The sequence below is a fragment of the Hemibagrus wyckioides genome, linkage group LG19, assembly GCF_019097595.1.
Source record: "Hemibagrus wyckioides isolate EC202008001 linkage group LG19, SWU_Hwy_1.0, whole genome shotgun sequence".
NCBI classification, from domain to species: domain Eukaryota; kingdom Metazoa; phylum Chordata; class Actinopteri; order Siluriformes; family Bagridae; genus Hemibagrus; species Hemibagrus wyckioides.
The window spans coordinates 14,253,937-14,274,082 of NC_080728.1; the positions used below are offsets into that span (position 1 = coordinate 14,253,937).

The following is a 20,146-nucleotide window of genomic DNA, read 5'->3' on the forward strand; positions in this document are numbered from 1 at the left end:
TTACATTTAATACACTGATCAGGCATAACATTATGACCAACTGCCTAATATTGTGTTGGTCCCCCTTTTGCTGTCAAAACAGCCCTGACCCGTCGAAGCAGGACTCCACTAAATCACTAAAGGTGAACCAGCATTAAATTTGAGTAACAGTAGCTTGTCTGTTGGATCAGACCACATGGGCCAGCCTTCACTCCCCACGTGCATCAGTAATGTTATGCCTGATAAGTGTATATTTATATTTAACATATTTATATACTTCTAAGCACAATTCTGAATGATGTCCAAATTGGTGTCCATAACAGACAAAATGTCATTTATTTATTTATTGTAAACCATGCAAGGCATTCTTTGAACTTGAAATGTTTACATTTTAATGACACATTCAGTTTATTATTATTATTTTTTAAAAATATAGATAGACATTCTGAACATCTAAATTACATGCCGAACCAACAGCAATATGCATTTTTCTACCTAATAGCATTCTTAGGTTATAAAGTGGTATTAAACAGTTCACTATAAATTTAGACACCACAATAAGCAAATATACATGGCTACAACTTACTATATTTTTATTTGCTTTTAAACTAAATAAACATGGGACATTATACAACTAATTATACAAAAAAAATGTAGTGGCAGCTTTAAGGATTACAGATGTGTAATTCCTGTATTTTAATGAACTATATATGAGTAACAGTTTATTCAGATAGCCACTTGGTTATAAAGTTTGTAAACATTTTTTTGAAAATAGCACTATAGTACGGGTCAGTAACAGTTTATCATGTAAAAAATTCCAATTGACTAAATTCCAATTGACTAAATGTTGCTTTCTGAAACTATCAAAATGATGCCGATAAGGCTATATGGAAGAAACTTAAATCTTCTTAAACTGTTTAGAAGGAAAACTACAAATCCCTGGTGTTTGGTCGAGTAGTTTGGGCTAGGAAGTTCCAATGGCACCTCCATGTCGGCACACCACAATCTCCAGCAAGTACTTGTCCACTTTGACAATAGTGTTAGTAACACGCTCGCTACTCTTGAGGAAGATGATGGTGAAGAGTGCCACCTCAAACTCAGGGCTGACTCCAATGGAGGAGCTTCCCAGTGGCTTCACCAGGCTTTTCCAGCTAAACTGCAGGCTAATGACATGATTGTTCACATCTGGCTGTAAGAATTAAACACGGTGAGACATGGTGAAAAATTTCATGTTTTAATGACGACAATGTTAGCTGTTACACAGTAGATTCTGTGTGACCTTTAATGTAACATTTCAATGTAATCAATCTTAAGCCAAGTTTTAAAATATTCTTAAGATAAGATTGGCCTGGCCTTGTACATGGGAATGTGGTAGCTTAGTGAATAAGGTGTTGGGCTACTGATCAGAAGATTGTGAGTTCAAATCCTAGGTCCAACAAGCTGCCACTACTGAGCCCCTGAACAAGACCCTTAACCCCCAATTGCTCTTTGTATGACACGAGATAGCATGTAAGTTGCTCTGGATAAAAGTGTCTGCTAAATGTATATGGTGTTGATATACCAGGAGTTTCAAAAAGCCACATTAAATTTAGTCCAGTGTCAAATGAACCAGACCAACAAATCAGTTTAGTTGTCCAATAATGATAATAATGTATATTGAGCTGATTTAAACCATTATTACTGCATATAATTTTCTATTAGGTTAATCACAATGAGATTGTGCTATTAGGAAACTCTGTTAAAGACCAACGTACTGTGTCTTTATCACTACCTTGGTAGCCCTTGTAGTCGATACAGTTCAGCTTCTCCTGCAGGTAAAACTGAACCCAGTTATGAAGGCCCATGATCTTTTTGCTGAAGGTTAGGTTTTTATAGATGGTCCTTAATTATTACAAAAAATAAAAAATGGTCAACAGTGTACATTATTATCATAGTGGCTTGCATTCCCCTTTTTGAATGTAATTGAAATTTCCTGTGCACACGAATCATGAAACAGCTATATGCGAACTTTCCAATTTAAAATCCTATAAACAAGTGTCAACTTTAGTGTATATTTGTGGAAGTAGGAGGTTTATTACATTAACACAGTGCCGTTTCAAACCAAACCCTCACCTGTAGATTGATGGTGTAGTCTGTTCCCGGTTTCACGCGGTTCACGTCCAGCTTCCACAACTCAGTCAGGATTGCTGAAAACTCCTGATCTACAGCAAGACTGCAATCAACCAAATATGACATTTAACATGTATAGCTTTTACTTTGTATGAAAAATAAAATTTTTTATATTTAAGCTTGTTTAAACAAGCAGCGTTTTTCAAGTTGTATGCTTTATCCTTTAATAGATGCATTTAATGTTTTCACTTACGATATACGATATTCAGATTTTCAGTTTTTCTCTTGCCAACCTCTTGTTTTTATCTTTCCTTGTCTTTCTTCCCTTTTGCAAATTAATTTGACTACATTTTTTTCGCAACTCTCCATATTTTATTTTTTATTTTTTACATTTTAAATTATATTTTGAATAGCAAAACTTTCTGTAAACAAACAAATAAATAATAATGAAAAATCACTAAAAACAAAAATAAAAAGCCATAACTAGTGTTTGTATAAACCACTTCATTTAACCAAGGAGGGGTTTTCACAATATACTCTGCTCGACCGGACCCAACGTCTCTCAGGGTACAAGGAAGTGATGCATCAAGATTCTTCTCTGTTCTGGCATCTAGCTGGTGGAATGAACTTCCTCTAGATGTATGAACAGCTGAGTCACTGGCTGTCTTAAACGGGTGAAGACCTACCTCTTCCTGAAATACTTAAATTAGCACTTACTTTGTCTTAAAAAAAATCAACTGCCTCTGTGTGATATATTTACTCCTAACAGGGGACTTTTTAGATTCATGGTATCCATAGTCTGTGACCTGACTTCACCTCAGTCATTGATAAGGATGCCCTAAATGCCATAAATGTACATGTAAAATGATTTCATATTGAGAGCACTCATATAGCTATGTTATTATTTTTATTTTTAAAATTAAAAAACCAAACCCCTTTGGCTACAGTCTTTACACCTGGTATAAGATGTTATAAAATGTTAACACACAACATATTTTTTAAAACAAATGCACACACACACACACACAGACACACACACACAGACACCTGAATTATAAGTTACTATTCTGCATAAAAAAGTCATAAAGATACACTACCAGTCAAAAGTTTGGACACACCTTTTAATTCAATGTTTTTTGTTTAGGGATTTATTTTCTACATTCTAGAACAATACTGGAGATTTCAAAACTATGAAATAACACACATGGACTTAAGTAATCCATATGTAACGACAACAAAAAACAGTCAGTTGTTATTTTAAGACACGAAGGTCAGGTGTTCTGGAATAGTTCTTGCAAGAACAGTATTGTCAAGTGCATTTACAAAACCCATCAAGCACCATGATGAAACTGGCTCACATGAAGACCATCCCAGTAAAGCAAGACCAAAACTGACCTCTGCTGCAGAGGAGAAGTTCATTTAGAGTTAGCAGCCTCAGAAATCACCAATTAACATCACCTCAGATTACAGCCGTTATGAAGGCTTTACAGAGCATCAGTAGCAGACATATCTCAATATCCACTGGTCAAACGACATTATTGTGGATTTCGGCCTTCAGCATTGTTTTACAATGTAGAAAGAAATAAACATCAGGGAAGAATTAGAAGATATGTCCAAACTTTTGACTGGTAGTGTAAATCTTACTGTCTTGCCATTGTTGATAAGATCCCTCTTCTACTTCTTTTTCTTCTTCAGGTTCGTCCTTTTTTTGTTACCTGCATTTATACAGTATATCACTGCAGGAAGATAGGGAAGATAGTTGATCTGTCCTTCAATGTTAATTACTGTAAAATCGGACCAATAGGAGTTAAGAAAAAAAATCAGACATGCCCGCCCAGTATTGTAAATGACAACGCGTGATTGGCTGTAAAGAGTCTAGTAAGGCGGTATATAGCGTCTGGTGGGCGTGGTTTTCCCTATCGAATCCGGAAGCCCAGAGGAGGGTGGAGTAGCAGACGTTAGCTTGATAGTTGCATTGTAATAGTTCAAGAGTTGATCTAATACAACTTTATATTAATATCATATACATATATATATATATCGACTACTTGACAAGATGCTGTCTTACATCATTGGTGTATGTATTATGTTAATATGAGTATAAAGTGACGTTAGCTAGCTCGGATAGCTAACGCTAGCTATATTTTTGTATCGCTATTTAGGTTTTTGCATGTTCCCCTCTATCTATATGCAGTCTGTTTTAATGTCCTTTTGCATATTGATCGAAATCGAGTGTTAACTGCACAGTGTTTAAAGGTTATGTAGATATTTTTTTATGCAATGTGTTGCGCAGAAACTTGTGGGCCATGTCCATGGTCTTGTTATTTGCAGCCTTGCCTTCATGCGCATTTTTCTGGGATTATTCATTCAGCTATGTGGGAGATTCCAGTCATCAGTCGTGCAGCTTGCTTTGCAGCCCTTTAACTCTGTACTAATGTCTGCAGCTCATTCGCGGTGGCTTTGACAACATACTTGCCTTACTTATGAGGCTTCTGGGTTTCAAAAGAAGACCTGCCATAACCCTGGAGGATCCTAATGAGAAATATCCCTTACGCCTTATAGATAAAGAGGTCAGTGTGAACTCCTGTGAATCTTTTAACCTGTGTGGAATATCTATGTTGAATGTGATCAAAACGTTCCACTCACTCTTGTTTTTACTTTTAGATTATTAGTCATGACACCAGAAAGTTTCGCTTTGCCCTGAGGTCTCCAGACCATGTTTTGGGACTTCCTATCGGTAAGTTCAGTATATTTGAATATTCTTACAAATGCCACGTTGTATACTTGCACATGACCATTGACCTCACTTTCTCTTTCTTTTTCTATACCATACTGCTCTCAGAGCTCTGAGTCTTAGTAACCGAGATTATTCTGTAAGCCTCTGTTAACTCAGTTTAATATTATACGTAAAAGACTTTTAACAGTCAACGTTGTTACCGACCCGCTATAGTAATCCAGTTGTGCATTTAGTTCCCGAATGAGCAAGCCAGATGAGACATTAGCAAGGAAAAACTTGAGGAGGAAACCTTAAGAGTAATCAGATCATCCTCTTCCAGGTGACAGTGTGATTATAAATCATTACAGTGCCAAAGACATGGCCAGTAGTATTAATTGTGTTGAAGTGGTGTTCAGTACACACCAGTCAGGCATAACATTATGACCACCTGCCCTGTATTGTGTTGGTCCCCCTTTTGTTGCCAAAACAGCCCTGACCCGTCGAGGCATGGACTGGTCCTGAATATGTGCTGTGGTATGTGGCCCATGGAGGCTACTTAAAGGACACTTACAAGATACTAGATACTTTTGATAGATACTGACCACTGTAGACTAGGAATTGGAGATGGAGCTCTGATCCAGTCATCTAGCCATCACAATTTGGCCCTTGTCAGACTCGCTCAAATCCTTATGCTTGCCCATATTTCCTGCTTCTAACACATTAACTTTGAGGACAAAATGTTCACATGCTGCCTAATATATCCCACCCACTAACAGGTGCCATGATGATGAGATAATCAGTGTTATTCACTTCACCTCTCACTGCTCATAATGTTATGGTTGAAGCTGGCTGTAAGCAAGCTGTGAATAACAGTCCTTGGATGAGTACAGAATCGTCTTTTGTGATTATAGAAGATGGGTACAAGTGTGCAGTATGCAACTAAGACTATCCACCAAAGCACTGACAGCTCTGAGTTGTTTTCGGGGAATGCAGTTTTCAAGTTCTGCCTTGTATGAGTCAACAAAATGCCTTTATGGCTTAAAATACACCAGTGGATCATATCGCAGAACACACCAAACCTTATATATATCTACCATGTTTACAGGTCAACACATATACCTGTCTGCTAGAATAGACGGTGCCCTGGTGGTGAGGCCCTACACTCCAGTGTCTAGTGATGATGATAAAGGATTTGTGGACCTGGTGGTCAAGGTGAGTTTTGTTAAATTATACTGAAACTGTGCATTTTTTAAGCAATCTTTTATCTGGAACAGACCCAGCTCAGAGATCTGACTCGTAAAGCGAATATTAATAATGCATATTCAAGATTTTGGGTGATGCAAAGTTGTTACAAAGAATTAGGTTTAAGATGAGCTCAGATTTTATGAATTGAATGTTTTTTAGCTTTAAGATCTTAAGGATTGAACACGGGGTGGACAATTTTGAAGTGATGGAGAGGGCAATAGGAAAAATCTAAAAGATATGTCAGTGTTTTAGTATTTTTTATTTACCGAAAAGGTTCACAGAGCATTTAGTTGATATGAATATATGAGGACTGCGATCTCATAGACAACACACAAAACAAAACGTTACACAAGGAAGAGGTTTTTGTCTGTTCATGTGGGCACAAACATGTGGTCAGATATGAGGCTCAAATAAAGACTCCATTGTTTAAACTAGGCTACTAATTCATTATATTTTGGAGAAATAGAAACGACTAATTGTATTAGAAAAATTACATGAAGGTATGAACTAAAATAAAGAACGAGTCATGAGATGAGAATTGATTAAAGAGAATTCACAGGCTATGGTGCCTGCACTGCATTTCTACCTCTGGAATTACTCCAGAACTCAAAACGCACATAAACACAGTCCCTCCCTGAGGTGTGCAGCCTGAAGTAGGATGATAATGGAATAATAAAGGATTAAATTAGTTAGGTCTTCATTAAATGGGCAGTTGATATAATAATATTTAAATAAAAACTCTTCCTGTTCAGGCCACGCCCTGGTTTGGTTGAAATCAGATTACAGATATTTAGAGCACTGGACAGATGGACAGTGACTTTGCAGTATACACCTAATTTATAGTAATGCCGTGGAATGTCTGTGAAACGTTGCAACCGTTCTCTCAGCAGCCTGTTTGTTTCTTTGCCTTGAAGTGAAGTTTGTGTGCTCAAATCTCCCGTGTCCTGCTGCAATATTTGTGTAGCCTTGGGGAGTGCCAGAGAGTGAGAAGGCACACAGTCATATATGTGGCGCAACCTGTTGCAAAGCAAATGAACAAGATCTACAGAAAAAAATCATCCTTAAACCTATTCATGAACATGATCAGTTCCAGTTGTGCCTATTTAGAAAATAAAAATAATCCTGGTCTATAAAACACTAAAGCCCTTCTTTGTTTTTTTGTGTGTGTGTGTTTTTAGATATACTACAAAAATACTCATCCAAAGTTTCCTGAAGGTGGAAAGATGTCTCAGTACCTGGACAGCCTTCGCATTGGTGACATGATTGACTTCCGAGGGCCGAGTGGACTGCTGGTTTACAAAGGACAAGGTAAGCAGTTCCTCTCAGCACTGCACAGTCTGGACATGTTCCTGGTTCCCTGATTTAGGAGGATGTGTATTATGGGATTAGGGTTAGATGGTAAATAAATATAACAGTACACAACATGACAGGTGTGTACAGTATCTGCTAGTGTAGGAGCTAAGTGAATTTTCTGCTGTCTGTTGTTTTTTAATTTGTTGTTAAATAATGTTTACTGACTGATTTCACATTTTAGGAGTATTTGAAATCAAACCTGAGAAGAAGTCACCTCCTGAGGTAAAGACTGCGAAAAATTTGGGAATGATCGCTGGAGGGACAGGTAATTTATTTATTTATTGATTTATTATTCCTATTAAACACCCCTGTGTTTGAGTAAGACACTATATATGCAGAAATATTTGTACTGTCATTGCAGTAGTGAATGTTGTATAAGAAAGAAAACATGCCAGGAAAATACAGGCAATAAAACATGACAGGAACCTTAACAGCTGAGCGTTAATTGTTTTTCTGTAACATCACACCTATAACTGCTTTATTACCTGTAATATCACAGCAATTTCACAATATTTTCTCATTAAAGAACGGGTTTTTCATGTTTTTTTCCCGTTACCACTTATATATTCTAGCGGTCGCGCCCTGAAAAGCCTAATGTTTTCTCGTCTCTCCTGAAATTAATAATTATAGAAACACACCGTTTTACATGTGACTAAGAAACCAGAAATTGCAATCTTGTAGACTCCCATGGTAGAAAGACTAATCTAGACTCTAGACTCCTGTCATGAATGTTATAGCAGTATCTCCTTACAGAAAGCTTCAGCATATACACTCACTGTCCCTCAGGACGTTCGTGCAGGTATCTAATCAGCCGATGCTTAAAGGCTCTGTGCTTAAAATCATGCAGATTACAGATCAAGAGCTTCAGTTAATGTTCAAACCTCAGAATGAGGAAACAGTTTGATCTCTGTGGCTTGAACCGTGGCATGCTTCTTAGTGCCAGCTGGGCTGGTTTGAGTATTTCAGAAACTGCTGATCTCCTGGGATTTTCACACACAACAGTTTCAAAAGTTTACACAGAATGGTGTGAAAAACTAAACACATTGAGTGAGCGACAGTTCTGTGGGTGGAAACGCCTTGTTGATGAGGGAGGCCATGGCAAATTTGGTTTAAAATGCCAGGAGTAACTCATATAATCACTCTTGTTGTATTACTGAGAAAGCAGAAATTGCAAACTCCTATCTTGTAGACTCTACTGAGGTGGAAAATGTGCAAAGTCTTCCAAAGTGCTGCTACTTGAGACTCCTTTCCTAAATGTTATATCAATATCTCCTTACAGAAAGCTTCATCCTGTTGTCAATTTTTAATATTCAGCTATTATTAGTCTTAGATTTTGTGCAGCATCCATAAGTCCTCTTTAAAGTCATTACTACAAAAACACTATCATATCATAATGAACACATTATACACAAAACAACATTCATGTAGATTTTCTTATGCAAAGAGATGTTGTAATTGATTTTCCAAGCTTATTCTTGTATCTCTACAGGCATCACTCCCATGCTGCAGATCATCCGGGCAATAATGAAGGATCCCAAAGACAAGACCGTTTGTTACTTGCTGTTTGCTAATCAAGTAAGTTGATGCCAGCGTTTTTATTTCTTTCTTTCTTGCTTTATTTTTTTTGTGCCAGAATTACAATTTCCGATTAATAAACAGACAGTTGATGACTAATGCAGGGGGAAATGACTAAACAATAGAAATGTGTTACTCCCTCAAACAGACAGAAAAAGACATCCTGCTACGTACAGAGCTGGAGGAAATCCAGGCTACTAACCCAGACCGATTCAACCTATGGTACACACTTGACAAGGTTCCTGATGGTATGTAGAGAGCCTGGCTTGTTTTCATTCCATATGTAGTACATAACACTGCAGATATCCGTGTGAGAAGGAGATAATGCTGCAAAATTCTTTACGTGCTGTTACAGGAAAACAACATGGCTTTTCACACTTGAAACAGTTAACCCTGGCTTAACGTTCTTATTTGCATTTTTGCAGCATGATTGGATAAATACAGCCATGATTGGATAAATACAGCATGCAACTGCTTTAAATAATGGCTTCTCTGTCTCTCTTGCACCAGTATAGAAAAAATGCCACCAGTTTAATGCTCTTTGGCTGTTTTAAGCCTCCTGGGATGAACAAAGACAAAAAGAGAAAACACACAGGAGCTAATTATGTGGATACTTTTTAAGAGACTTGTGTTTACTTGTTCAGTAGTGTCATTGTTTACTACTCTGGATGTCTTGCTAAGCATCTAGGCATAGCATTTTAACACCACATCAATTCAATCTGTATAGGTTTGCTGCAAAAGTGGTGCTAGGCCTGCTTCAGAGCAGGGTTTTATAACTTCTGGGAAATAGTGGAGCTAACCCAGCCTCTAAATTACAAATGAGAAATGTTTCTCTAGCTAAGGTTAAGCACAGTGTGAACAGCCCTAATCACTAACATGGTGGTGTGGTGATGTAACCTCAGAGTTGATTCTTTTCTTGTAACACTACATCTCAACATGTTTTCTTTGGCAAGTTTTTTTTGTTTATATAAGAACGACGAGTTGTACTTTTTGTTCATTTCTAGTTACTTATAATGCTGTGGAACATCTGCAAGTGAGTTGCTCTTCTCACGTATGATGTAGCAGCTCTCCATTTACCAGCTAGCTGTCCTTTAGTTTATAGGATCCTAAACCTGCTCCTGGGCTACAACCTGTCCTATATATTCCTCCTATTCATTATTTCCTCCTCCAACACACCTGATTCTATTATTCAGCTTATCCACCCTTTCTGATTTGAAGTGGTTAGTAAAATGTACAGGATGGGGGTCATTCCAGGACCAGGCTAGGGAATCTGTGAGTTAGTTAACAAGACCAAAACAAATAAGTTTGTAATGTTAACCAGAAAGTAGCAAAAAGTTTCCAAGAGCCCATGGAGGAAATCTTAATGACTGCTACAAAGCACTGACTCTAGAAACTCCTACTGTAACAAAACAGAAGACATTTTACATGCGTACAGTTGAGCTCATAAGTTTAAATACCACAAATAAGCTATTTCACATAACAGATGTTTACATGTAATCCTTATGACACAGTAAGATCCAGTTCAAAACTTTACATCCCCTCTATTCTTAATACTTTATGGTGTTACCTGAACTGTTTTAATGTTCTGTGATGGTCCTTACTGAGTCCCTTGTTTGTTTTAAGCAGTTAAATTTCCCACTGTTCTTAAGAAAAAAAAACTCCAGCTTCTTTGCTTTTCCAACATTCTTCATATTAGTGGCTATAACTAATGACCTTTTTTCCATATTAGAAAGATGTTTACTATTACATATGGATTAAGTGGCTGTAGTGACAGTGTATTTTCATCTAAATTGCAGTCTTAAATTGGTGCTGGGATTACTGTCAGCTGCTGTTATACAAAAAAAAACCCTCAATACTCATCATCCAACCAATCAGAATCCAGAATAGAAAGCACTGTGTTATAAACAGAGATCATTTGACTCAATCAATCACACAACCACTGTTCTTGTTCTTCATGTGACAGACTGGGAGTACAGCCAGGGGTTCATCAGTGAGCAGATGGTGCGGAACCGCCTTCCTCCCCCCGGCGACGACACACTCATCCTCATGTGTGGTCCTCCACCCATGATCCAGTTTGCCTGCAACCCCAACCTGGACAAAGTGGGCCATTCCCCCAGCAGACGCTTCGTCTTCTAAAGGGGAAAAAACAAAACAAAACCCCACTGCACTAATTATTGGACACCTGGTCAAGCGGCTCTGGTGCTGAAAAGGCTCAGCTTACAGCGTTATCACAGTAGTGTCTCCGAGTACACGTTTATTTTGATATGCAACTATTAGCACTTGTAATTGTGCCCATTTTGGAATTGGCACTCATGTGGACTTTGTCATACCAGTCTGTGTGTGCTGTTTTGTCATGACTAATATATTCTCAAGTACAAGATTTATTTAGGAAAAAAATCACAAGCAGAACAATTGATGGATTATTTTACTTGTTCTGAAACCTATTTTTTTTGATATTTGTTAAATATGCCAATAATTGAAATGCATCAAAGTTTTTTACTTTGTCATTTAGTGCGTTATATATTTTGGAATTTTTTTTTTTTTTTTTGGAAAGTGCCTTAGTACCAAGCACCTTACTGTAGAAGACAATACAGTTTATTGGCTTTAATGTTTTCAGATTAAGATAAAAAATAAAAATGTCAAAGTGCATTACAGTGCAATAGCGAAAGACCGGTTATTTAATCTATTCAATCTAGTAGCATGCTTTCATTTAAAAGCTGCTTCTTTGCATCATTTAAACTGCCAAAATGCAGTCACCGGAGATCGACGTAGTAATCCAGCTTTGTGCAAAGATGTCACCTGCCACATAGATGTCACATAACCAAGCACGTATTCTATATAGTATTGTATTGTATTGCTTTGACTTTGATGAATAAAGGATTGCATCCATTAATGAACAGATTTTCTTGGTCTGTTTGAAAATAAGAGCCACAGAGAAACCTAATTAAACCAGAATGTATATTCACTTCAGACAGGTTCTGTCATTAAAGCAGATAATAAAAACAATAAAAATAAACAAAATATCAAGAGTAAAAACAAATTTGTAGTCCCTTTTCTGAACATTTTTTCCTGCTTTTATCTTTGGCTTTTAGATTAATGACCCTTAGCTTATTTTTACTGGTCAGTCAACTTACTAAAAACAAAAACGTCTTAATCGACATTTCGAAAAAATGTTGCTTTCGAGGGATTAAAAAAATGTAAACGGCGCTAATAAATAAATTCAAGAGTGAATACACTCAAGCGTCTAAAAAACGTTCATCAGTACAATATGGAACAGATTAACAAGATTCACAGAATTTTATTGACTTCAATTCATAAAAGCAAACACACAACACATGGACCTTGTTTTAAAGGTGTAACTATCCAGTGATGTGCAGACAATGTTTCAAATAAGAATATTATTACTCTATACTCCCAATGTATCAGCCAGGCAGTGAGCATCGAAATTCAGTACAGAGCAACATGCGATTATAATGCAGGAGTCGACGTATACATTAAAGCAGAGAATAAGAATAAGGATGCAATCTAACTAAAACATGATTAAAAAATATATTTTTGGATTATCTTTTGCAGTCTTTGGTGCATTTTGTCAGTTACACTGAAACACATTATGCTGTAGACAGTAAAAAGAAATAAATTAAACATTCCACTGTTGCTGATGGCTTTTGATTGTCAGACTAGAACATAGTATCACAGCAATACCATCCCAGTAGGCTTATGGAGCTGGAAATGTGTAAATGAGTGTCATGGGTGGAGCTGTGAGAAGCTGATATGTGGTATAGATCACAGTAAAGGGACAGACGTTTGGTTCTCTGGGGTCGTTTGCTAACACAGGATTATTTATGTATCTCATGTGCTGGATTCGGTGTGTGTAGCATCAGGAGAGTTAGCTGGTGTCTCCCTGAAGAGCTCGTCCTCTTTCAGCATGCTCTATAACACACAAACAAACACACACACAATGAATGAATGAATGAATGAATGAATGAATAAATAAATAAATAAATACACACAATACAGTACAAAGGATTGACCCTAACGAAACAAAATTCTAAGTTAAAATGTCAGACAGAGTAAAGTGCAAACGTTTACACACCCTATGATTCAAAATATGTCTAATTTATTTAAAAAAATAAAAATAAAAATGTAAATGTAAAAATGTAAAAAGTGTATATGTTCTACATCAGACAATTATGAAATCAAATCAACAGAGAAACAGTTTTAAAAAGAAAGGTCCTCTGTGTGTAAAGCAGACACAGAAAAAACGGCTTGAAGGAAATGAAAGAGGTGGCAGGCTGCTAATATGCAAATAAAAGTGAAAATATCTTAATATCTTCTTAACATTCACTCTGATCATTTTTTCTGCTACTTGTAATAATGAAGGGGTAACAAAGAAGCAAAAAAAAAATAAAATCACGCTACTTGAATTTTTTCATTTTGTCCGGAGGGTGTGCAAACTTTTGCACTCGACTGCACTAATCACTTGCAGGAACGTCAGCTGTTTATGGTGTTTATGAGAATTGGATGGATATCTTACAGTGAGGTTGTTGATCCCCTCTGAAAAGGCTCCAATCTGTTTCACTGTGCCTTCTGAGGTGTCCATCTACCAGTAGACACATATTAAAAGGTACATAAAAACTCAAAATAGACAATGTTTAAATATTACTATAAGGCCATAAGGTGAACTGTAATAATATAGTTTAAAGTGAGAAGGTGCAGCACCTGCTCCAGCTGGTCCAGGTTATCCTTGCTGATGTGCTGTTCCTTGGGGAAGCTGCCGTTCTGAGGCACCTGCACTTCCAGAGGGCACAGAAATTCTTCACTGTCCTCCTGTCGCTTCCGCCTCAACGTTCCAAAACCGCCGAAGGACAGACGTCTCGGCTAGACCGGATAGGACAAGAACAGTAGTTCAGGCCTATTTTATATCCATCACTGTGACTGGCAGGTACAGATGTGTGAGCATTTACATTTTAACATGATTATTCTTATTCAGGTTTCCAGTGTAGTAAAGGACAAGTTGGAAAATGGTCATTTCTTTCTTTGCCCAGTTTTATTGTTAAAGGAACAGTTTGGCTATATATGGAAAGAAGAATCAAGTACTGAGCATTAGTAAATAGGCAAAATATGCACTTTTTTACACAAGGTCACAAGGAACTAAGAGTCTATCCCAGGACACTTAGGGCACAAGGCACTAACCATTGCAGGGCACAATCGCGCACACACACGCACACACACACACATTCACACAACGGACAATTTAGATAAACTAATCAGCCTATAATATCTGTCTCTGGAGAGGAGGAGGAGGAGGAAACCCCTGAAGCACAGGGAGAAAACTGGGCTGAGGACCCTCAATCCTGGAGATGCGAGGCAGACTAAGCTACAGTGTCTGTGTTCCTAAATATTCCTAAAATGTGAAATTCGTTGGTATTAACGTATTGGTAAAAGTAAGTAGTCTTAAATGATCTGAATCACATTAGTAAAAAGAAACAAAGAGTTACTGGTATCCTTAAATAAACATTTTGGACAATTGTAATATTCAGTAAATAGAATATAATGACTACCTTCACTTTCGCTGTGGCATTGAGCAGCGTGTAGTCAGGATGCTCGAGACACTCCTGCTTGAGTCTCTCTGCTTCTGCACCAATCAGAAGGTGGAAGTGTGTGGCCAGGTGACGCCTCAGGAGCGTTTTATTAGGCGGGATGTTCAGGAGGAGAGCCATTGTCTCAACATTGAACCGAGGCTCCAGAACCTGTGACGATGAAACACAAAAAACTTGAAGATGGAGCTACGCAAGTTTAATTTATGAAACTCGTATGGTCTTCGTCCTGTTCTCGGCATACCATCAGTCCTCCGTGCACTCCGCTCCCTCGGAGGTTGGGTGCATACTCTGCCAGGTCTACCGAGCGCAGCCACTCCATCACTCTGTGATTGGTCCACTGGCACACCTCTGCTGGTGTGATGTTATTCTAAACACAGAGCTTTAGAATTAATAACACGTACTGGCATATCTTGCAAAATGAATGTGGAGGGATGAGTAGAACCTCATCAGACGGTCTGCGTCGGAGGCAGTTGGGCTCATAGTTGTTGATGCGCAGCACCTGGATGGCTCTCTTGATGCTGAGATGGTGAAGCACGCTGACTACTTTCAGACCCAGCAAATCATCCTGACACAAAATTTTAGTACAGTGTAAACAAAACTTTGTTATTTACAAAGAACAGGGAGTCAGTTATTATTAGTGTCAATTATCAAAAGACTAAAACAACTGACACTGTGTGTTAAAAGCAAATGTGTGCCATTTAAATGAAATATAGAGCATCTAAAACCGGCTTTAATAATAATAATCATCACCTGAGTAAAAAAGTCTTTTTAATAACCAGAGAAGTAAAAGTTATTAGCAGACAACTATTCAAGAACAAACAATTCAATATTTGACCTTGAAGCAAGGCATTTAATTTGGAGTTGTATGTATGAACTACTTATTTATGATTACTTTAGTACTTAATATTATTATATTTAATAAGTAAGTAGTCTTTATTTGTCACATATACATAACTGCATGGTGACATTCTTTCTTTGTATATGAAATTCTATGAAGGAATGAAATTATAAGAAAGAAGAAAAAAGGGAAAAGGTGCTTAGTAGCACCAGGATAAACAGAGGGGATTTTTATGGGACTTTGACCTCGAATGCACCGAGCTTGACCCTCGTGTCTTTTTGGTGGGTGACTTATTGCTGAAGATATCTTCTGAAGAATTATCTGACTGTAATAAACCAAGTTTTGCTCCTTCTCATCCAAGCCTGAGGAGTCCATTTTTTGTTTACCAGGTTGTTTAATTTAGTAAATGGCAAGTAAATAGCAAATAATAGGAAACTGGAGATGACCCTGGACCATCCTGCGAAATGTCCACTGTGAGGCAGACTCTGAGTTCTGACACCCATCCTTGGAGGGTTGGGGTCAGAGTGCAGAGTCGACAATGATGCAGTGCACCTGGAGCAGGGACAGTTGGGGGCCTTGCTCAAGGGCCCAACGGTGGCAGCTTGGCCGTGCTGGGGCTTGAACCCTGATCTGATCAGATCAACAACCCAGAGCCTTAACCACTTGAGCTACCACTGCCGCAAATACTTTATTATGTTACATACTGTATGTGAGATGATGCTTGTGGCACCAATCGGTAATGTAAAAGGTTACATAAAGTACACCAAAGATTAATTAAAATCAATAAAAAAATAGTTGCAAAGTATAAAATAATGCTTTGACCTTATTATGAATTTTATGAATATGTCTCATCACAGATTTTATTATTATTATTATTATTATTATTATTATGTATTTATTTAGATTTTTTTTTGTTGCAATAGTATCATTTCATTATTTACTTGCTTTCGGTATCCAAGTGAAAATTTGTGAATCAACCCTACATGACATACCACGGTCATGTAGTGAAGCATGCGTGCGTCCACACGGCCCTCATCGAACTGAGCTTTGTACTGAGGCAGGCCAATGTCATCCAGCCACCCTGAATCAGAGAGAAACAGTCAGCTCTCATGTTGCACTGACCCTCCTTTTAGCAGCTAGCATTATACTCATACTGATCATAATATTTCTTTACGTGCCAGTGACTTACGGGTAACCCAGTTGAAGTCCAGTTTGCTTTTAGCATCGTCCTCCTCTGAGCCCAGAGCCTGAAGCGCCAACTGGAGCTTCTTTCTGTGTAGAGGATGCCTGATGCCCAGCTCCTACAACACAGACACACAGTACATTACGCACTAATTAATCACAGTTAAGCCATTTAATGTGCAAAAAGGAATCTCTTTGATGATCTGACCTTTTCGAGATCATTCTGTGAGGCGTTTAGTAGCATTTGTCCTGAGCGGATCCACTGCTGAGCCTGATTTGCATACAGGCCTAAGCCCTGCTCCTGCAGCCACTCACACACCTGCTCAGCACTCCAGCTTGCAAACGAGGTGTTCTCACTTCAGAGAATGACAAAGATGGGAGAAATGAGTAACTTATGCAGTCAAAATTATTGGCACCATCCAAAACAAAGATACAAAGGAAAATATTTATTTTAATAAAATTATGAATTATATAAAAATGCCATGCAGCAAAATTACTGACAGACTTAAAACACTATTTACACTAAATGCAATATTTAAAAACAGCCAGAAATATTCCATAATCTGACTATGACTCATTTCATGGCATTATAAAATCCTTTACACAAGTGCACCTGTGTCAAAAAAATTGGAAATCTGTATTCATGCACCAATTATTCTGTCTGTAAAATGCCATAATCCTTGGCCATTATGTTCCTTAGCAACCGCAACCTACTGATAACATACAGCACTACATGGCAGAACAAAACGTTTAATGTAAATATTAATAAAAATAAATACATTTAAAGGACTAAATAATTGAATAATTTATTAAACAGTGGAATTCACTCTTCCTGTCATGGCTAATCTCTTCTCCTGAAGCTTGACATGCCGATCAATTTGATCTAAAGTGCGTGATAAGGTTATGCACAAACTTGTGCAGTCCATACTAGCTCGAGGACTAAATACTACATACACAAATTATATATATATATATATGTATATATATATATTTATAGATAAATATATATTTTTATATATATATTTTATATATATATATATACACATTATATATATATATATATATATATATATATATATATATATATATATACATACATACATACATGTATATATATATATACATATATATACATATATATATATATATATATATATATATATATATATATATATATATATACATACATACATACATGCATACATGTATATATATATATATATATATATATATATATATATATATATATATATATATATATATATATACACACACACACACATGTATATATATATATATATATATATATATATATATATATATATATATATATATATATATATGTATATATATATATAAAATATATATATAAAAATATATATTTATCTATAAATATATATATATATATATATATATATATATATATATATATATATATATATACACACACACACACACACATATATACACATATATATATACACACACAAAAAATAACTATACAAAATACCATATTTAAATATAGGAAATTCAGATTCAGACTTATGTAAATATCCAATAATGTAAATATCCAGTAAAATTGTACTATATACTCAGGTTATTGCTGATATGATTTGCAATTGAATATTTTGTATTAAATTTGAATTCTTTTAAACTAGCATAATTGAAGCATTTTCTTTAATGGACTTTTGGACCCTATTATATACACAATACAGGTTTTTAAAAAAATGAATTAACAACTAAACAGTAAGCATAGCTAGTTCCTGTAATGAATAATAAGCAGGAGAATATAATGTGTCTTGTGGTCAGATGAGACTAAAACCAAAGTGAATTCAAGCAAAAGCCGTTTTAGTGGCTCACTGATGTTCTGGGGCTGTTTTGTACCTGGGAACTGTAGCTTCAGGAGCTCCAGTCAAGTTTTTAATAAATTCTTAAAAATCAACATAGAAATGCAGGAACAGGGAATTAATGATTTACAGCCACTTTCTCCATCTTGGAATTTGATCCCTACTGGTCTGAACTGAAGTTCACGCTCCTCTTTGCTGAAAAATGTGTTCAAATTCTGCATAGCGGAGAGTTCAAGATCCTCCACAAGTGTCTCCAACCTTATTAGACATGACAGGGGGAAGTTGTTATTCTGCCCTGAGGAGGATTCCCTACATGCTCATATTTTAATGTTTGGGGGGAAAAAGGTGCTGTTTGTAAAAACAGGACCAAGGGAAAACGCAAAGTGAACGTGTGGTTGTGTAGGTGACAAATAAAATGTGAATTTTAAAATGAAATTTTAGACATCATATTCATAAAAAATGACTTCCACAAGGTGGTTAATAATTCTGGAGTATAATGTAAGTCATTAGATACAAAGTTAAACATATGCTTTAAGAATGACGACTGACTTGTTGCTGCGTTGCGAGTCACGTGACCAACCGAGTCTCGGGCCGGCTGTGGCTCTAAGGCCGCCTCTCCTGAACTCAGAATCGGGAGCATCATCAGGGTTCAGCGAAGTAGATTGGCTCCTCTTCATCCTTGGAAAAAAGAACGAAAGTGATATTGGAAGAAATAGTTGGCTTTTGGGCTGTAAAGGCTACTTGGGTTAAATAAGCAAAGAGAATAATGAAGTCTTACATTCCGAAGAATCTACGGATCCCCTTAGCTTTCTTCTTGCTTTCAGGTGAGACTGCATGCTCCTTTGGTTTGGGAGACTGAGATCCAGCCAGATCCAAATGCTCTGTCCTTTTTCTCTCTGCCTCACCTGCACAAACAGACCAATAAACTGCATGGGGTTTGAAGATCTTTTTAGTGAGCCAAAGTCATGCACGGGAAGGATTTCATTCCAAATAACAAACAACCACACTTTTCTTTTTTCCTAAAGAACATCACAACATATCTTGGTCCAATTATAGTTACATTTAATTTGTGATGGACCATGAAACAAATTGTTTCAACTTCCATTACCTGCTTCTATTTTCTCTCTCTTACAAAAAAACAAAACAAAACATCTACAGCTCATCACATTGGCAAGAGCACTTTTCCATGAAACCTTAACATTACAGCTTTACTTATTAGAGGAGACTCCTTCCAAAAATACCTGACATAAAACACACGCACACATTTCACTTTTTTTTTTTTTTTTTTTTAAATAAAATGTGTTTACATGAAGATTGGGCTATACAAGGTCAGGAGTTGTTACTATAGCAACAACATTAGAGCAAGCTCATGAATATAAACCTGTGACCCGCCTTATAGCTGACTCCATAACTTGCCAGATTTATTGACAATTAAAAGTTTGAGTGTTGTGCTACACTGAAAATTATTAAATCATCATTACAATCTCAGAGCTAAGATGTATTTGTACATAGCTGACAATAAATCCAAATATTCATTTTACATGCACTTATTTTTGAGGAAACCAAAAAAAGTGATTCTCTTGATCTAGACTATAAAGATCACCAAATAATACAGTGGACTGGAGTCGCTCTCACTAAAGCATACCAGTAGTCTGTAATTGTATCAACGGCATCAGTTGTACAAAGAACCAATAGTCTTAAC

General features: G+C 36.7%; 3 protein-coding genes across 5 annotated transcripts in view; 1 reads left to right on the forward strand and 2 right to left on the reverse strand.

Annotated features, from left to right (window-relative positions):
• Positions 1-348: 348 nt before the first annotated feature.
• On the reverse strand, positions 349-3,857 carry LOC131369873 (uridylate-specific endoribonuclease C-like). Of its 2 annotated transcripts, none has more exons than XR_009207349.1 (3): positions 2,342-2,679; positions 2,092-2,191; positions 349-1,168 (listed from the first exon to the last, which is right to left on the reverse strand). XR_009207349.1 is itself a non-coding variant. In XM_058416765.1 (3 exons), exons 1-3 carry the CDS (start codon positions 3,741-3,743, stop codon positions 944-946), a joined length of 336 nt encoding a protein of 111 aa, XP_058272748.1. In that variant the 5' UTR covers positions 3,744-3,857; the 3' UTR covers positions 350-943. The 2 variants fall into 2 exon arrangements, 1 of the variants encoding a protein (XP_058272748.1); XM_058416765.1 differs by lacking the exon at positions 2,342-2,679 and adding an exon at positions 3,733-3,857 and having other exon boundaries at positions 350-1,168.
• A 146-nt stretch (positions 3,858-4,003) lies between these two features.
• Positions 4,004-11,878, forward strand: LOC131369871 (NADH-cytochrome b5 reductase 3). Its single transcript, XM_058416763.1, has 9 exons — positions 4,004-4,165; positions 4,533-4,658; positions 4,753-4,825; positions 5,910-6,016; positions 7,228-7,357; positions 7,584-7,667; positions 8,892-8,977; positions 9,126-9,225; positions 10,941-11,878. Exons 1-9 carry the CDS (start codon positions 4,145-4,147, stop codon positions 11,111-11,113), a joined length of 900 nt encoding a protein of 299 aa, XP_058272746.1. The 5' UTR covers positions 4,004-4,144; the 3' UTR covers positions 11,114-11,878.
• A 370-nt stretch (positions 11,879-12,248) lies between these two features.
• Positions 12,249-20,146, reverse strand: part of ppfibp1a (PPFIA binding protein 1a) — a 29,747-nt gene continuing 21,849 nt past the window's right edge. For both annotated transcript variants that reach the window (XM_058416761.1, XM_058416760.1), the window contains exons 15-25: positions 19,223-19,349; positions 18,994-19,122; positions 16,806-16,953; positions 16,605-16,716; positions 16,408-16,496; positions 15,020-15,142; positions 14,819-14,944; positions 14,539-14,727; positions 13,697-13,855; positions 13,512-13,577; positions 12,249-12,907 (exon numbers count right to left, since the gene is read on the reverse strand). In XM_058416761.1, coding sequence (XP_058272744.1) covers positions 12,827-12,907; positions 13,512-13,577; positions 13,697-13,855; positions 14,539-14,727; positions 14,819-14,944; positions 15,020-15,142; positions 16,408-16,496; positions 16,605-16,716; positions 16,806-16,953; positions 18,994-19,122; positions 19,223-19,349 — 1,349 coding nt within the window. In that variant the 3' untranslated portion in view covers positions 12,249-12,826. The remainder of the gene's footprint in view (positions 12,908-13,511; positions 13,578-13,696; positions 13,856-14,538; positions 14,728-14,818; positions 14,945-15,019; positions 15,143-16,407; positions 16,497-16,604; positions 16,717-16,805; positions 16,954-18,993; positions 19,123-19,222; positions 19,350-20,146) is intronic.